The sequence below is a fragment of the Branchiostoma floridae genome, chromosome 4 (genome assembly GCF_000003815.2).
Source record: "Branchiostoma floridae strain S238N-H82 chromosome 4, Bfl_VNyyK, whole genome shotgun sequence".
NCBI classification, from domain to species: domain Eukaryota; kingdom Metazoa; phylum Chordata; class Leptocardii; order Amphioxiformes; family Branchiostomatidae; genus Branchiostoma; species Branchiostoma floridae.
Genome location: NC_049982.1, coordinates 30,523,530 through 30,543,231, shown reverse-complemented (window position 1 = coordinate 30,543,231; position 19,702 = coordinate 30,523,530). Strand labels below are relative to the sequence as shown.

Genomic DNA, 19,702 nt, shown 5'->3' with positions numbered 1-19,702 from the left:
CCGATCGAAGCGCGCCTAATGTGAGGGGGGTATAACGACGTAAATCCAAATAGGCGAAAAAAACTGTGTTCTGTTATACCTTAATGGGCAGAGTTTTAACGATTGAGAGTCCCCCAAGACCATTTCAAAGGACAAGCTTGTTCCTGATGAGACTTTCTGAATCCAAGCAAGACTTTGCGTGTTCTTCATTTCTGCAAATGGGTCAAATATAACGTATTACATGTATGCGGTTTGACCAATAGATATTCGTGTATTTTGTTATTATCGTGATAGCAGTAGGAATGTCCCCTTTTCCAACCACAAAAGGTAATGGACCGTAATGTTCTTAAAAGTGACATCGACACCAATGACGTTGTTGAAGATTAAACGTGGGTGGAACGCACCTCAAAATTCCTACGATCACGCCACCTTGTGATTCAACGTTTTAAAAGATGACAGGAAGGCGTGGTGTAGGGGATGTGACGTAAGCGTTGCTTTGAGAACCCGGTGTTACATCATAAACAACATGATGATCCTATAGTTCGTGACATGGTATTGAAGGTGTGGTCTTTCGTAAAGTCCCCAATTTAACATTTTAAGGCACACGTGGCGGTGCGGTCACAGCAAAACATGGCGGGGATAGCCCATTTAACTCTACACCAATCCCTGCTAGTATTATTTCCTTCCTGTCTTAAATTGTCTTGTGTTACAAACGAATGTTTACACACATGTGTCGTTTGATAGCCCCGCCCATTGAAAGCTCCTTCCAATTCAGCCGCTTTCTGTGAAGAATGACTATTCGTTACACCCAATAAGCAATGGCAATGAACAAAAAGCAAGGCATATTTCTTTCGTAACATCTTTTTGGTTTTGTGTCACTGTGTCTCTTCATCGAGCAATCTTACAACGACAGTGACTACAACTGTAGCTTAGTGGTACTCATTGGACTAACCAGAGGATTCCGTTACGCTTTGAAAACAGAACAATGGCACTTGTAACTAGATATAGAGTTGTGTACATTAGCGATCGCGTGACGTCCTGATAATTCCAGGTATAAGCATTGTAAACGTTAAATGCATTAGCCAAATACTATCAAACTACTTATAACTCAATTTTGTATGGCAAAGAAGTTGCTATCATTAGAAATATTTAGGAATTGGCAGTTTGCGTTCCATAATGTGAGCTTTTTGGGACAGCCAAATCACTTTTGTGTCAGTCAAATCGCTTTTCTGGCAGAACAGTCATATGGCTCTCCAGTCACGATATGACGCTCAACGCTGTTTTCAACTTCCTGGATTCCGCACAATTTCCGTCTTGTATCTTTCCATCACATGGCGACGGGTAAAATATTTTCTCGTCGCGCGGGTAAAATACCTGAGCTCACTCTTTCTAATTTGGGAAACATCTACATCAGTCAATTGTTCATTTGCAGGTATAAATAATGGCCCAAAACGACATTTCACTAAGAAACACTCTTCTCCAAGACAGTGTGTGGAAGTGAAGAAAATAACAATCAGGTGAGCTTGCCTCTTTTTCTACTATTTTTGTAGCTATAGTCTTTATCCCTACGATGGTTGGCATGTTTTTTTAAATGACTAGTTTTTTAACCGGTGATGCAAGTAAGTTATCCCTACCATATTCAATCAATCGTGATATTTACCGTGAAATCCATTAAAATTGAGAAAAAACTATAAGGACAAGATAAATAGAACAGACTGCAGTTATTTAGACATGAATTTATACAAACGAGCTCTATTGAAATATTAGCGAGCTCAATTTGAAATACCAAAAATTTAAAAAAAAACGACAGAAAGTATTTTCTGAAGTGTTTTTTCTGTCGTGACGTCCGAATGCCACGAAACTACAAAAATCTCGAATGTGGCAAAAGGCCTGTCGCATTATATTCATTCACGAATCTACGAATGAATTTTGATAGTCATGACCGTTTATTCTTTTCAATTTCTCAGAGCAGAAACTTTGGAGCAGAAATGGCCATTGTTAAGATCATCGCACTTTTCGTGGGTCTCTGCCTACTCGGCACCCCGGGAGCAGTCGGACACCCCCGGCCGGCACGATCCTCTCCTAGCCTGAGGGACCGTCTGGGTAACCTGCGGGATGCTGTAGAGGTGTTGGAGACAACTGTAGACATCGCTTACAACAGCGCCAAGGACAACCACGTAAGTTAGAATTACAGATAGTGTCTACTGGAAATGTATCAAAGCTATATGACGCTAGGTCACCTTTATCCAAGAGGTAGCCTATATCCGTTGTTTAGGGTGGTGGTTTTGAACTGAAATATTTTGAATGTTTTAGTTTAAAACCACCGTCCGTCAAACTAATATACTTAAAAATAACGGATATAGGTTACCTAGCGGATAAATATAATGTCAGGGAAAACGTTGTTCAAGCTATTTCTTGACATCTGATTGTAGGTTTGGCTATGTCCGTTTTGCTTATTTGCTTTAGCTGATATAATCTATATGTTGCGCGTTTCTGGAAGCATTAAATGCTTCTTTTTAGTGGCGCTTTCTACGACAAAAAAGCGCTACTAAAAATCCCAACATCTGCTCGGAGACCACATGCAAGGGGTTTCCCAGCTATGATTCAGGTGTTTGGTATCCAAGCGGAAAACACAAATGTTGAAAATTCCAGGAATTTTACGTAGAAGTCTTCGTAGTTCATTTCCTCCTACTTTCTGTGCATATTGCATCTGTCTGTCCCATTATTGTCCACCAAGCGGCCTTGTGTAGCACTTCTGCGAAGAAAAACGATACTATGTCCATTAGTGACACATGATAGTCCCTACAACAATAGCTCGGCAAATGGTAAACCACAGAAACAGTAGTCAGTAACACAATCCTGTCAAACATAAACACGCGCATGCTTTCTTAAGATCTCGTACCGCCAGAATGAATAGCGTGTGCTGCATTTTCTAAGTATTTTGGGCAATTGTTGGCACTCAAGACTAGAGTAATAGACATGCATTTATGTAGCATGCTGGCAGGGCATATACTTTAAGGTATTTTTCGTCTTTTTTGTCTGACTTTTATGGCATCTGTGGCAAGGAGTCGTACGATGTAGCGGAATCTGTTTGATGTGACAGACCTAACCATTGACAGGGATCTTAGCCAGCCTTTTCCACAACAAGGCAGGAATCGTAGACGACATGTGTTTTAAGTTCTTGTTTGATGAGTTGTAACAAACTGGCCGCACACTGGACTTTTGGAAAGCTTCATACTTTATTGTCTTCTCTCCAGGACTCAGGTAACAGGACAAGTCTACTTCTAAAATGAGGGGGGGGGGGCTGAGTGGTAGTGATGGCATAGTTCACAGTTGGTTCATAACAATGTGTACGACTACACCAAGAGTGTCCTTAGCTTGTGCTCGTATGTGGCAGTCGTACGACAGATGTACATATCACAGAGTCTTATTTGTGAAAACTGTCCGAAGACTTTAACTACGGCACATGTGTGTATCTGATCTATGACAAGGAAGTGTTTAAACAAGTATTCAATTCCAAACCAAGCTCATTGGTATGGGGCCAATAGATCCCATTTGGCTATGTCGTCTGTCGTCGCATTCTGACATATTTTCTCTCTTTTGCAGTGCGACGACAACGTCTGTCCTGTTGGTTTCTTAGAGGGATTGGGGAATCCACTATGCAGGTCTCGACTGATACCCTCCAACAACACCATGTCCATCCCCCAGGTAACAAATAACGTTAACTCTATCTTTCAACATACACTATTTTGAGAAATGTTCAAACTCTGTGTGCATTGATATAACGTTATAATAGTTGAAAGAATGTATGCAATACTATTAGGGTACCATAGTTGGAAATGTATGGGAATGTGATCGTTAAAACGGTCTGGGTATCAGAGTACCATATAATATACATAGTTGAGATTATGCATATATACATACCGTAGTTAAAATGAAATTGTATATCAGAGTACCATACTATATATAGTCTCTATGTGTATCAGAGTTCCAGTTGAAGCTCTGTACATTTGAGTACCATAGTTGTAATATTGTGTACGGTAGGTTGGTAGGTATGTAATTACATCAAAGTACCACAGTTGCTTGTATATCAGTTTACCATAATTTAAACTATGTGAAGATCATGATCAGAGTGCCATAGTTGAAACACAGAGCACCATGAAAGCCTCGCTTGGCGAGTTTGTTTCAACTGGCGGCTTTAAAGGTCGTTTTTAACATGAAGGCAAGAATGTACTAATTAGGCATTCTCTTTTTAAAGATCGAGGCGGACCTGGTGACCAGTCAGCTGTCCCTGAAGCTGTGGAACTGTGTCCTGGAGCCGGTGCTGGAGGACCTGGGGCCGGACTATCTTGGGGACGAGAACGACACTGGACTCGACAACATACCAGAGGGCGTTCGTCAAGTCCAGCGCACGGTAAATATTTCTTCCACAGAATGATGAAGAAATAATAATAACAATATATTTCATCTATAACTGTAGTGTGGGTGAAACATAATGGATAAACTAAACTTTAACTAACCATTAACCAACACTACATATAAGTTAGGACTTACCCCAAATTTCCCAAAACTGCTGAAATAAAATGGGCGAAATATACATGTTATATGTCTATTGCAATATTGCCTAGAATGAACATAATGTACCAAAGTGTGGCATTTCGCTATTCTAGTCTCAGATTTCAGATTTTGAATCTGAACCTAGTTTGTAGTCTTTACCTCTACGAAAAATAAAGTTTTGCTTTACATAGATGAACAACCACCACTGTACTGCGTACTCAGGGGTTAAATAATATTTTTGTATAAACAGTTCTTTTGCAGATATATGAGCAATGTTGAGTATGTTTGCTTTACGTTTCAAACACATATAAATATTGGCGCTAATTAGGTTTCTTTCTTTCTTTTTTCCATAGATCCGTTCCCTTGGGATTCCCCAGTCGGAGTATGTCCGCTCCACCCCCTGCAACCTGGTCCTTCTGCACACCTTCAAGCGTCATCTGTCCTCAGTCCGCCATAGTCTCACGGTCATGCGCACCGGCATGCAGGCGCACGCGCAGTAAGGTGCAGTCATGGCGCCATGCCATTTCCCAGTTTCGTGTGCACAGTCATGAATTATGGTCTAGGTCAAAGGTTAAGGTACCTCACTTGTCTAAACCTGTTTGTAACGTTTTTACATGGATGTTTACTTCTGGGGGGCTTTGATCTCTGACCTTACCCACAATCCGTTGCAGCGCTAGAACTGTACTATGTTAGACTGTCATATTGCTAAAGTACTTCATATTGAAATGATTGTTTGCTTGCTTGAAATCTCTCGCAGCTAAGTTTGCTTCAGTGAAAAGTATCTTGCTTAACTACCATTAGTGCATTGATAATTATTTATTCATATTTATTGAAATATTTATTTAGATATGAAATAGTGTAGGATCTGAGCAATGAGGGATGGTCAACGGAGAAGGGTGCTTTGATACATTTATGTACCAATATCACCCGTAACGTTGTCCTACTCCCGAGCGCTGAATCAAAACATAACTTAGGTAATAAGATAACAACGAGTAAGCATAATCTCAAGAAAGACGTCACAACATTTGGGTAAACAACATTTGTTAACTTATCTAATTTGTAAACACAATGTCGTATGCACTATTTCGTGTTGGAAATATGGATGTAATCCCCGTGGGATAACAATATATTATGATTAATGAAACAGAATGAAAACAAACAGAAAGAGATAGAAAAGAATTCTTATATCAAGTAGCCATATGAAAGCTAGAGTTATGCTAGTACTAGTATATAAATTGCATTTCTTGTAGTAGTCACTAAGTAATGGAAGCGACACCGGTAGATTTTTTTTATATAACAGTTTTAGAATTGCCACTTTTTGTTAATCCTGTTGACAATAAGTATCTGCAGTTTTATTGCTAAATAAAATGCGCTTGTGCCCAACTCTGTCTTTTTTATGAATCGTTAATCCGGATGGAGACTTATTCGGTGATTGGTTGGTAAGATGTATCCCATCACTCGTTAGAACGAACCCAAGGTGTAGAAAGAAAATCGTTTGCATAATATATGAGTTTCACAGTCATAAATGGTGGTAAGAAAACATATTCAGAACTTTATCCGAGGCATGTATGTCTTTCTTTTCGTTCTTAGACATGCACAATGATGGCTCGCCTCAGTATTAACCAAAACTGATATGCGGCGAAGAAGAAGATTGTCCAGCATTCAGTATTTTATAAAAACAATCCGCATGTGTTGTCAAGGCATCCGATTGTACCTCCGTTAAGTTGGAACCTCGTATTGATTCTTTGTATCTATGAGCACCGGAATTGAAATTTTTGTCGTTAAGTTCTTGCGTAGTTTGTCATAGTATGACTGGCAGACTGACTGACATTAATGAGATTAATTCTTTCGGAGGACACTCAAAACTTCACTTCGATCTTTCAATTACTGTGTATTCTCGCCCAATGTTTTTAGCCACAACACCAGTAGCTGTGTAAGTACTCTACAACGGCTATGGACGAAACCCGTCCATTAACGACACGTAGCGGTTCATACTAGTACTGCAGTTTGAGCTGAGCGCGGAGGTGTGGATAGATTTACCACGAGTATGCGTTCATGGTGTGCTCCTGTACACTTGATAGCGTCAATCTCGCTAGCTGCTTGTTACATGAAATGATCTTACATCGGCTAAAAATGAATCAATCAATGTTTTGGAATAAATGGAAATTTGCTTTGATTTTGATGAAAATATATTTTCTTAGATGAAGATTTTGAATATAATTGCATACTTTCTATTAGATAGTTACCTAAAATAGCCTTTTTTATCTTAACGTTAGTAAAAAACTTCAGTTAAAGATATTTCAGGGAAACCAGCCTCTCAATAGCGCATGCAACGGTGCACCTAGAAGCTTTCCTTCCATGTTTTTCTCACTCACATTAGTGCAGTATACATATTGTTGACAGATGGCGTTTTTGTCAGGTACCTGAGCAACTTTGAGGGGGGCATATCACATACAAGGATGTCGAGGTACATCTTCAATTCATGTGTGAATATATCTATATAGAGAGATAGAGACATGAAAATACTTGTTTATTCACCTGTACATCGATGTCCGTCGAGATGAAACAGCTATGATTTTGTCAACAGTTCTAGACACCTAATAGCCTGGTATCCAGCCGTGTTATACTGAGCTCCCGGTTATTCACTAGTTACACACACACACACACACACACACACACACACACACACACACACACACACACACACAGAGAGAGAGAGAGAAGGAATACACTGAATACATGCACATTATCCCTTTGATATACATGTCAGTATGTAGCTATATTATATAACGTCCAAACTAAAGGGACTGTTGTCATTGAGTGTTTCTCGTAGCATTGTCTGACGTCTGACAGAAATCGCAAGCCTTTCGTGATTAAAAAAAATCCACTAGGGGAGCCAAACAAACGCGACTCTATTTCTATCTGGCACCCAAAAATTAAGGCCATACCATATTCACAGACCAAACATATAAAAAACAAACAGAATTCTGCTGTATTACAAAGGTCGGCCACGTACAGGAGGCTCAAAATTGACCTTGACCGTCAGGACCCTCGAATAGAACGTTAAATGTGATTGAGGAGAGTCACAACTCGAGCAGGTTTAAGAACAAACCGCACTTATCGTTTAAGAACCGACCGTACTTATCGAAAATATTAGGGGTCCTTTCCGATGTGAGTTGATTAAATATTACTGAATCTGTCCGGATATGCAACTAGTATTGTTCAGTACAAACCTAGTTTCAATGTATGAGACGGTTTGCCCGGGGTTATACAACACAAACGCAAATAACAGGCTCACAACACCTATCCACATACTAACAATCATCGCAGTTGCAGGAAAAGTTGTCGAGAAATTTCACCGGAACCGCAAGTAAGTAAATACACTAACTTCGCACGACTTTCACTTCAATCAGTACCTGCCTTTGTTTGGGAAGGTAAAAGGGCGGTAAAAGGAGTCGCCTTGGGTCTGCCTTCTAATACCATTTCCGAGACACAGTGGATCATTTCATGAACAACTTCTCTTACAGCCTCCAAAAGGCTATGTGACTACCTCCATCTTCTGTTTGGCCTTTGTATGTGGCACTGCCAAAGTAACTATTTATTGCAGTGCCACATTGTGCCCATCTGTCTTAAAGCAAATAAAACTAGAAAGGCCGACATTTGCTTAAGAGCAAATACAGCATATTTCAGCCATACCCCTTCCCACGCAACATTGGACTGTTCCAAATCACCCCTGCGCAAAAATGGAACATCCTCTTAACAGTACATTATCCCCCAAAGTGGACTGGTATTGTGAATTGACTCCAGGTAAAAACAGAGCTTGCTTCTATTTTTCAGAAAATGACAATAATCACACCTTCCATTCAGAAAATTTTCATCATGACTGAAAATTGTTGAATGACTTCATGTAATGTCATTAACAATTTTCAGTACGATAACTAGGTGTAAGTTTAAAAAAGTATAAGCTCCTTGTGATGTGGGTACATTTATTATTGCAATGAACTTTTTTTATTCAAGTAGGGCATACGATTTAATAATTATCAAGCAGGTGCAGGTACTGTAGGAGCGTTTGTTTTCTTCAAGCTGTAAAACTGTTAAACTGTTTTACTTTGTATGCAATCAACCATCGAGCCTATTCTTATTTTAGTTTAACAACTTCCTGCCAGACCCGGAAGATACGATTGAACCTTGTTCGAGGATTTATTTTCGTCTGTCTGGTCAGTCTGTTCATACCCTGGCGCTGAGAGTGTTTTATTGGGCTGAAACTCTGGCAGTTTAAAGTTACTTACAATTTAAATGTTCAAAGTTTATGCCAAACAACAACAGCACTAGGAAATGTGGCCACTATAGACAGGTGGTCACTATAGAGAAAATGCTGATCTATTGACTAGGAGCCATACGTTACACATGATTTCAGTACACTGATAATTAATCATATAAACATTGCACAGGTAAGCCAATTGTTTAGATGTACAATTAAGTTCAAATAATTCTGAAGAGAAATATTGATGAGAAAATAATCATTCTCGCCACTGTCTAACTTATAATTACGTATCAAAACTAAACGCAGATTTTCTAACTAACGCACCTTTCGCCGACTTCATCATAGGACCGCCGGCTATCAATCAAACACGGCTGTTGATTAGACTTAGAGTTTCAAACAGTCATGTGCTGTGTGCCAGTTGACAGCGAACTTCATGCTTCGTGATGTTTTACATTGCTTGGACCTTCTTTCCTACAGCGGTGCTTCTACAAAATATTTAGACTGTAACACTGAGTTTTATAGAATAGAATTTGACGCAGAACAGCGTTTTTTGCTGGGTATTTTTTTTGAAACATGTCCGTGGGAATATCAGCGAGGCGGCGACGTAGGGATATCAGACCGTCAACAAAAGTCGCACGGCGGCTAACGGCGCAGCGAAGATACTAGCGCTATAAATAAGCGCTTCAACTAAGGATGGCAACCCGTACAATATTTTTGTATACTGTTGAGCTAAGTAAAGTTTGTTGTTTATGAGGTTTTAGTTGTCTTTGAAGCTTTGACCCGAAATATTTTAAAGTCAAACTGCTGAAGAGAAGTAAGTGACTGCTACGATTATCGTAGATATGGCCCTAAAAAAACTGATAAAAGAAGCCTTCTCAATACCCTAAAATGCAAGAGCTTCCGGGGGGGCTTCGCCCACCTGGGTCCCCCCCACAGTTGCCCTGCCCCTGGACCCCGCCAGGGACATTCGGCGGCCCCCGGACCCCTGTCCGACGCTTTGAAAAAATCCTGGCGAGAAGTCTGTACGGCCTGAGTCTTCAAGTTAACGTATTGTGTGGTCCCGCTTATGAATCTTAATTAGCCTTCGCTTTCCTCTTCGCTGATTGGCTGAACCATTAATTGAATTAACTCTTCCTGCCGGCTAGACGCAGGTGCAGATGTCGGCTCTGTGGGGTGAACGTCCGAAAGGTCACGGCATGGAGAACGAAAGAAAACCAATTTCCCCTAAAAAAAGTGCTGTAATTAAGCCCTTTACAGTACTTTATGCCAAAAATTTTACTTGGATCATTTTACCAACTATATTATGCCTATCTATACCAAATGTTACTCATACCAGGGTACAGGGGTGCAAAATATACCGTTATAAGACCGTCAACAACAGTCGCACGGAGCTAACAGCGCAGCGAAAATACCATCGCTAGCGTTTCAACTTCGGATAACAAGTTATAAGTACTGTTGAACTCAGTAACGTTAAAGTTTGTTTTTAGTTGCCTTTGACGGTTTGACCTGAAACAGTGTTACGCTAAACTCCTGAAGAGAAGTTAAGTGACTGCTGCGATTATCATAGATATGCCCCTAAGAACTGATACAATATAAAGCCTTCTGAATAGTCTAAAATGCGAGAGCCTTAGGCGGGCTTTGCTCCCCCTGGCGGGAACACTGCTATATACGGGATCATGAGGCCCCGCTTATGAATATTAATTAGCCTTTGGCCTCCTCTTCGCTGATTGGCTAGGTCTTTGATTCAATTAACTCTCCGGCTGACGCGCACAGGTGTGGCTCTGTGCGGTGTCACGGAAGGTCACGTCAGGAGGCCAAAAGAAAACAAATTTCCCCTCAGAAAAGTGCCAAAATTAATCATTTTAAAGTTGTTTATGTCAAAAATTTTACTTGAATCTTGTTACCAAGTATCTAATGCCTATCTATACCAAATTTCAGGTCATTTAATTGTAATACCAGGGTACAGGAGCCAAAAGTGTCCTTTTTTTGGTCAAAAATTGGCCAAAAATCGCAAAAATAAGCATTTTGTTGCACTGTACACCAAAAGTGTTATTGAATTTATATAAAGGGATTATCAAGGCACATCTGTGTCAAATTTCAGCTCATTCGGTTGCAATACCAAGGTACAGGAGCCAAAAGTGTCCTTTTTTGGTCAAAAATTGGTCAAAAAATCGCAAAAATAAGCATTTTGTTGTACTGTACACCAAAAGTGTTCTTAAATTTATATGGGGGCATTATCAAGGCACATCTCTGTCAAATTTCAGCTCATTTGGTTGTAATACCAGGGTACAGGGGCCAAAAGTGTCCTTTTTTGGTCAAAAATTGGTCAAAAAATCGCAAAAATAAGCATTTTGTTGTACTGTACACCAAAACTGATATTGAATCTATATGGGGGACTTATCAAGGCACATCTGTGCCAAATTTCAGCTCATTCGGTTATAATACCAGGGTACAGGGGGCCCAAATATACAGTTTTGGTCTTAAGATGACCAAAAAACCTTAATAAAATCATTTAAGAGACAGATATGGAAAAAATGAAAAAAACGCCCGAGGGTATTGGCCCACTCTACCCTTGTGCCAAATTTCAAGTCATTCGGTTGAGGAACAACGGAGATACCGTGTTCTGAAGATTTGACAGGAGAAAGAAAGAAAGAAAGAAACATTACGAATACAATATATTTCACCATACCTATGGTATGGCTGAAATATAAAAAAAAGTTTTTTAAAGGACCCAAAACTGTACCTATGTACCTCCGTTTTCATGGATATGAAAAGGTACTCTAAGTCAACGTTAGAGGGACTTCATTTTAAACCACAGGTCAAGAAGCTCTCACGAACAACAATAGACATCAAAGTGGCCCCTTCTCAGTAGACATGACCTTTCACCTCTTCAGTGCACCTCAGTTGATTAAACTTTAAAGATGGCGACTTCTTCCCTGTGAGCAGACTCCAAAAGCCCGGCATACCTGACTGCACCTGTACAAACTAACCCATTGATACACGATTTGTCCAATCAGGAGAAGTTAATCCAATTCTATGGTCTTTCGATTACTATTAATTTAGAAATAACGAGGGGAGCTTATCGAACAATGGTTCGTGGAGTTTGGCTGCGGTCACCGAAGTGATAGTAATGTGTCAAAGGGCTGTCACCGCCCGGGTGATGACTTTATCTTGCCAAAATGGCCGTCAGGCGTTTCAAATTTAGTTGGAGACAGTAGTGGGTGGCTGTGCTCTTTGTGGAAACTTCATGAGCTGTATGTTCTCTCAAAATGGTTTGCAAAAGTTGTGAAAGAAGCAATAAATTCGAGACCACATTAATGCTAAATATAGTAACCATTATTATTCCCGGTCTTAGGTATATCTAAACTGAAAGAATAATGAGGTAAAATTATGATGCGTTGTGCATAGATACTAAACATTTGCTGGGTACAACTGGGAACTTTGCTCATGTAATAAGATACAATTATTCTTCGAAACAGATTTGTTTAAGAAAGTTTGCAAATTTTTTTCCATCTATGTCTATGGACGCTATGGGGGACAGAGAAGTCTGGAAGGAGAGGGTGGACTTGGTCCGGGCAAGCAGCCCGCGATGATGATGATGATGCCTATGTCTCACAAAGTAGTATTTTATCCAGCCCAGAGTAAAATTCCCCCAAAGAAGATGTCAGATGCATCCGCAAACATTCAAGTGCGAGGATGTGATAGAATAAGAGGAAGATGGTCGCCCTATAGCTAGCTCTTATTTTTGTAGTCCATGAAGCGAAAATCTTTTAAACCGGCCTTGTCTGTAACTACATGTAACGTTATGTTCATTAGAGTGAACAGAACAAATGGGATCTAGGATTTGTGTGTGTGCATATCTGTGTGTCCAGGAACTTTGGTTGAACTTCAAGGTAGGATGTCCTCTGTCTTATCATACCCATCTGTACAAAGAGTTGTAATCTTAAAAGGTTTACTTCACACATGGACTGCTCCACTGTATTCGGTGCTTGAGGGCGTGTTAGTGCAGAGATTAGCGTACATATTCAGGATTAAGTCGGTGCTATGAAGAGGAAAATCTCTGATCAAACCCCTGACTGGTCAAAGTCCTTCCGTCGCCCCAGGACCCAGGCTTTGATTGTAACACCGTACAAATCACCAGCTGAATTGGGCGGTGGAATAAAAAGCTTTCAGAGAGTGGTAAAAACACCCCCGGGCAGACAGGTGACAATGGAATGGTCGGCGATAATGTTCTATCAAAACACTTTTCTTCTGCACTGATCTTTTGATCTGTGAAAACTATTGAGTTCGTTCCTGACTTGTTGACAGATTATACCGGTATTGTTGGGTCTGATAGCTTTGGTGGGAGAGCGGTGGGTGCGTCCCAGCATCCTTTGCGCAAATGCTGGGATATTTTCATAGTCTTCAAAGCAAGAATTTTGGACGTCGGTGATTAATTTTTCAACTGGCTCGAAACCCATATCTACGAGAGCAACAACATATGTCACATGTTGAATTATTAATTGAGCTGAATGAAAAAAAAAGAGTTATTTGAGACAAGGGTGGTTTTAAAAGGAAGAAGAGTTGACAGAAACGTTATGTAACGTACAACAAGAAGAGATAAAAGATCCTCATTTGTCTCTTTATAAACTGTACATGTATAGAACGACGGTTTGGTGGGCCATAGGATGAAACAAAATCTTCGCCTTGCTAACCGAACAAACCATGATAAATACAAAGTACTAACCCTTTTGGTAACGTAGGGAATAACATATTGCTTTTGGTGTGTTCTTTTCATCTCTTCTTTTTCTGTCAGGAGCAATTCATAGCTTAGAATTGCGTTAGGATATCAGCCGTTTATGAGCATTTTCTCTTTCTTTTACACGCACACAATACCACATGGCAAGCTTAATGGTGTGATATGATTATGTTAATGACCTGGTCCAAAAATCAAGTAGATGTATACATGCAGTTTTTTCATTCGCCAAAACTACTATAGGGCGAGCCTGTGAGTATTGTCTCCTAGTAGCATGACAGAAGGCTACGAAGAAAAGATTCGTCATCTTCAATTCTCAAAATGTTGCCTTTCCAGTTTCTTTAATTCTGTGTTGTAAACTTTAAAGACTTAATGGCGGATAAAGGAGTTCTTTTCATCATAATGTGTCATGTGTGTGTGTGTGCCAGTCGGTTGACCATTTATATATAACATGCATTCGCATAATTCCACCAGGTGCCATTATACCGCCACCTCAAAAAACGTTGGTATAGAGGCCTTCCCAAGATTGTCTTCAACACCTAAATACCTGAATTGTGTTACATGTAGGATATTTAACATTCGGTGTTCAAGACAATCTTGGGAAGACCTCTAACGTCTAACGCTAACGTTTTTTGAGGTGGCGGTATTATAGCACCTGGTGGAATTATGATAGTCGATGTTATATCATTGCATGGCGTTGAAGTTGTTGGATCTCAGCCACTCAAGACTGCTGACTCTCGGTGTACGTTAGTGCCATCTCAAAGTCACACACACACAAAGTTCTAAACTGCAAATTCCCTCCAACATCAAAAGTCATTCCAGTGGGAAGACAACTTGACAGGAAAGCAGGGATTGTCAATACATGACCTTGGGTCAAACGCCTACTTAAACCTCTAATGGCTTCGCCATCTTTGCTCTCTGTTGTGTACCACTATAAGTCACAGACGACCGATAATCAAAGTCCTTTATGTGGTTTTCGTGAGGACGAATTGTCACAACAGTCTCTTTAGAAATAGGGTCAGCATCTCTCTTGTGTCACGTCAAATAGGATGAATGACCCCTTCTTGTGACCTATGACCTTGTCGATTTTGTACGCCTGCTTACCCGCGACTTGTCTGAATTCCCATGTTCCGTCCTGGAAAAGGAACGTTCCCCAAAGAGACCTTCAAAACGCCCACGGGAATAAAAACAAAGAAGAGTAGAGAACTTTAAACGTTTTGAACATGTTAGAACAAATAAAGACATTTTGAATATCGCTAGCTATGCACATGCTTTAGTTTTATGTATATAGTAATACAAGACAAGATTTCCAAACACAAAACTCTTTCACATCTTGCATGAAGTGACTGTCCCTAAACTACTTTCAGTCTTAAATCTATTTTTGGAAACAAGACTTTAAAGACCAAGGCGACCAGACAATACTCTTTGTTAACATTCGGTTGAATAGACTCACGATTCGGAATCTGTGGAAATTGCTAAAGCAGCACAGATTTTATCTGCAATCTGGCGTATGTTCAACTATGACTAAAACTTCCTGATTGAATTGACAGACAGACGACATTTTAAAGATAATCAATCGTGTAGCTGTGTGGGAGGGGGGCAATTGAAATGAATTCGAACTGCGTGTAAGTAAGATTTGGCTCAAGCAGACCAACATTTATGCTACAAAGAAAACCAAAGCACAAAACTTTAATATGAGAATTGATGCTTTATATTCAAGTGTGGCTGTGTGGGAGGGGGCAATTAAAAGGAATCCGAACTGCGTGTAAGTTCGATTTGATTCAAGCAGACCAACATTTATGCTACAAAGAAAGCAAAAGCGCAGAACTTGTGAGAATTGATGCTCTATATTTAAGTGTGGCTTTGTAGGAGGGGGGGGGGCAATTAAAAGGAATCCGAACTGCGTGTAAGTTCGATTTGGCTCAAGCAGACCAACATTTATGCTACAAAGAAAGCCAAAGCGCAGAACTTATGAGAATTGATGCTCTATATTCAAGTCCAAACAAACGACGCCATACTTAGGCCTTGCTAATGGATGGCCCTGTTAGCCAGGGGTTAAAAAGTCGCTGATTTCGGGTCCCCACTTCCTGGTCTCCCCTCAAAGGAACTAGTTAAGCTGCACAGATCGATTCTTCACGCAAGAATACAGCTATTAAGAGCTTTGCCAGCATATCAATTTCCAATTTGTCATGAACCAAAATAATTATTCGCTTTGCTGAAAGCGACCCGCGCGGGCAAATTGTCGCCATTCAGAAACAAAATGGCGGAGACAGAAAGTCGCGCGGGAACAATGGCGTCCTCTGCAGCTGGAGGCGATGGGGGATAACTCTTGTCAAATGAAGCTGAACCCTGTCACACCTATCACCATTAGAATAGGCAGCAAAATAAAAATTACCGACGGCGCGGATATGGGCTCGGGGTGGCGGTTTTGTTCGCTGGGGTTGGACGCTGTCAGTATTTGATTGGCTTCAATTGACCGCCGTGGTGACAACAATGGCGGAAATCGGAGCCACTTCCAGCCGTTACACGTCTGACGAGAAAACTACCTCCTGCGTCACGTCGCCATCGATCAAGGTGGTGCTCAGCGGAGTGATATATTGGGGCATTGTTCCTCCTCTTGTAACGAATGACAAAATGGGCGAGCTACGCAGTGTATCACCGCACGAAGTCGCCATCTTCTGTTCATCCCAGTTTCCGTCACTGATAATGCGTATATGCCGAATAGTCACAACGACCACCTGTTGGAATAGAAGTGCGTGAAACTACAAACTATCATGACATAAACTTTGTGTATGTTCTAAGGCAGTAGTAGTCATCTATTCCAAATTATTGTCTCATATCAACAAACTAGTATACTGTAAAATGCAAGTATTTTGTTCATTTCCTCATGCACGCATTGTGTACCTCGTGGTTTGTAGATTTTAAAGAGGGGATTGAAATATCCTGTACTTCATTCAAATGGTCTGTAGAATATAAACCTATCGAGTATCGACAGTCTTTTGCGTTTTCTTGCTGCAATACTGCCTAGAAATTTTCCACAAATGGAACGAATTGAAATTCCTACCACTGTAGCGCCAGAAATAGCGTTGACGAATACATGTGTAATTTACGGGTTCCATAATCTATCGCAAAGGTGAATTAAACCCGATCTCTACTTTAATTTTGCGGGGAGACGACGGGTCACTTGAAACGTCCGGACGAATTTACGTCCAGCTTTTGAGATTGACCTTGTAGACTGCAGCAAGCGATCATTGGCAAAAACTGTCGTAAACCGGGCTGTAAGTGCGGTAATTCGTCACGAAAATGTCGTAACCTCTCCGCGGGTAGGCTTATTAGAAGGTCACATCGTGGTTCATACAAATGTTCTCCTCTTACGGAGAGCTATTAGCGCTTAACTCATACGGAAGTGCTTTGAATCACAGGAAGAGAAATTAAAGCTGTACAAAGAATACAAATGTAAGATTAATGTGAAATAAACATGTTCTAACGGTTAGCTAAAATAAACACTTATTTTTCTCTAAAACGACGCATTCGAAGTCATAAACGCCAATATTTTAACAGTATTTAAATACTACTGAATAGTGGTTTGGCTTCGGTAAGTCCCACATTATGTCTTACATTTCTCTCAGCGTTACAATGACACGAAACAGTTTTTTCCAAAACGCAACCTTAACCTTAAGCTCTAATGTATGGCTCACCATCATCTTCAGGATTCCTTTCTTAATTAAGTTTTTTTGAAGATTTCTATGAGCTTCATCCTGCATTGAACGTAGGCAATTCTTCATCGTCACTCCAGCCACACTTTATAAGGTGATGATGAGATCGAAGACGACAGTTCAATCTCAAGAAAGTATATTAGCCTTGAAGACGACTGCAGCCCATATCTACAGCTGGGGCGTTTTAATAACAGAGTTAGTCGACCCTTTAAGCGGCGTGGTTCGCTCACAGCTGCACGAACGTCACCACAATTTTGGCTTTCCCGTTGGACGATCGAGATGAAAGCACCAACTCTCTCTAACCGCCTCGCCTTGGGTGGCAAGGCCAATCTCCATCTTCTGCTTGGAATAAATCCCGTTGAAAGGTAAAATTGAAGGTCCCAAGGATCCAAGCGTACCAATTGTGATTATTTGTTCCGCCACGTTTGCTAGGAGTGGCGACCCCCGAGGTGGGGTTGGCCGATAGTAAAAGGGGGAAAAAGTCAGGCGAGACCTTTCAGACCATTAAAGGTTTCACTTGCAATTTATCTTTGGCTTTCTCATTTCCCGGAGTGCCACATGGTAGCGCACACATGTCAGTCAGCGGTTAGAGGAAAAGTTTAGCCGGAGCGTCCGGGTCGGTGGATCGAACTATGGCGTCTCAAAAAAATGGCGGACAAAAAGCGCTACAAGTAACTTCTTTCTCCGTAGTAGCTCTATCTTCTTAAAAACTTTCATACATGGGGCTGACTACTCTCGTTTATATGGAGTTTGCCCCAATTTGTAAAGGAATCAGTGAATGAATGTACATATGCATTAGAATGACATGATGGAATTCTCATCAGGTTTCTGCGTTTACAGTGTATCAAAAACAACGTTTTTCTACCTCACATGTTCTTGCAATTGAATTGTAAGCAGAGAATGTACAAATCTTCCAAGACCGCATGTATACCTTCACTAAGTATATTTTGTCTTATTGGAATGCAAATGATATGCAAAGAAGTCTCGTATTAGTGTAATCCATATGATTTCTTTTTCTCCTATTCTCCAATTCAAAAAGTGCAAATATCTTTCTTCAGATAGCTATTGTGGCATTTCATCAGTGAGTATGCAAATTATTGTCTAATCTACATAATCTATGTCTGATGATATTAAGCATTGTCTAACCTACATTCGCCATTGGTGTGACTATGCTATTATTTGCCACAGTATAGTTTTCTCAGCTATGCAAATTATGCCCTTTTTTGTCCATTGATGTTCCTATCGAAGTTACATAGAGTCCATTCCAAGACACCATGCGGATGTTTGTGGCCATTGTTTAGAATTGATTTTAAAGTTTTGTAATTATATGTCTAGGACATTTGATAATTCAGAAATATTTGTAACACTGGTTCAACATTATAAATATTTCCCTGGTCCTGGTCTATGAAATTCTTGTAATTTTGAACAATTGAAAAATAAATTTCCCTCATTAATAATGCAGAACAAATCCTAATTAACATAGTTTAACTACCATTACGTCAGCCTTTACCAAAGTGAATTAATCCTGTCTTGACCTATCTTGTTTTAGAAGTTTGCAATTGGAACTTTTTCCTTCATTCTTTCTACAATTGTCGAGATACAGCAAGCCATTTTGAACCTTTGGTACCTAAATGACATTGACGATTTGCAGTATTGCAATCGGGTATCCGAATAATAAGATTTACACACACAACAAAGCACAACACAAGCACCACGAAACCTATAATCAACAATGTTCTACTTATCCTATATGTCAAGTATGAGGTCTGTCTTCAGGGACGGTTATCTACAGGTGTGTCTTTTATAAAATGATATGTACATATTTGCAATAAAGTTTATATGATGACTGCACTATAGCTATTTCATGTTATTCGGAGATATTTTGCGTCGCGTATGTGTTGTAATATACGTGATGAAACATGCATGAATTCTAATAAATTTGGGTTTTTACAAAAACATTCAAAACTTCATCTCCCAGAGTTCTTTGCGTGTCTCCCGTAGTACAACGCCGCCATCTTGTTATAAAGGTGTATCTTTCCTAGTCTGGAGGTACTCCGCTATCTTCGTGTTGGTAGCCACTCGTTCTTTGTGCGCCTTGACCAGCGGAACGGCGCCCAACATGCCCAGGAGGTCCCGTTCCTTGGAAGAACTTTCCAACATGTCCAGCAGCGAAAACATGTCCAGATCCGCATGAGTCATCTGTGGGATTTCGTTAAAAAAAGGAAAGAAACCTGTAGATTAAACAATAGAAAAACAATCTTAACTGGGCAAAGAATAATACACCCAGGTTTTGCCCCTCCCTCTCACAATGCATGGCAATATGTGTTTAACATTGAACATTTTGTAGACTTATGCGATTTCGCACAGGCATCTGAAACTTAACGGAATATATTAGAAGATTGCTGTTTCTTACAATGATTATCATGAAGTAAGCATTCCCGACAGGAAACT

At 40.2% G+C, this 19,702-nt stretch overlaps 3 protein-coding genes across 4 annotated transcripts in view; 1 reads left to right on the top strand and 2 right to left on the bottom strand.

Annotated features, from left to right (window-relative positions):
• The window catches only part of LOC118414804, a 1,072,569-nt gene that overhangs the window by 299,268 nt on the left and 753,599 nt on the right, over positions 1-19,702 (bottom strand). The gene's annotated exons all lie outside the window — the stretch shown is intronic.
• On the top strand, positions 3,592-6,008 carry LOC118414861. Its single transcript, XM_035819133.1, has 3 exons — positions 3,592-3,687; positions 4,238-4,393; positions 4,890-6,008. The coding sequence occupies exons 1-3, from the start codon at positions 3,673-3,675 to the stop codon at positions 5,034-5,036; spliced, it is 318 nt and encodes a 105-aa protein (XP_035675026.1). The 5' UTR covers positions 3,592-3,672; the 3' UTR covers positions 5,037-6,008.
• LOC118414830 (S-crystallin SL11-like) overlaps positions 18,938-19,702 on the bottom strand; it is a 29,479-nt gene continuing 28,714 nt past the window's right edge. For both annotated transcript variants that reach the window (XM_035819094.1, XM_035819093.1), the window contains exon 7: positions 18,938-19,450. In XM_035819094.1, coding sequence (XP_035674987.1) covers positions 19,271-19,450 — 180 coding nt within the window. In that variant the 3' untranslated portion in view covers positions 18,938-19,270. The remainder of the gene's footprint in view (positions 19,451-19,702) is intronic.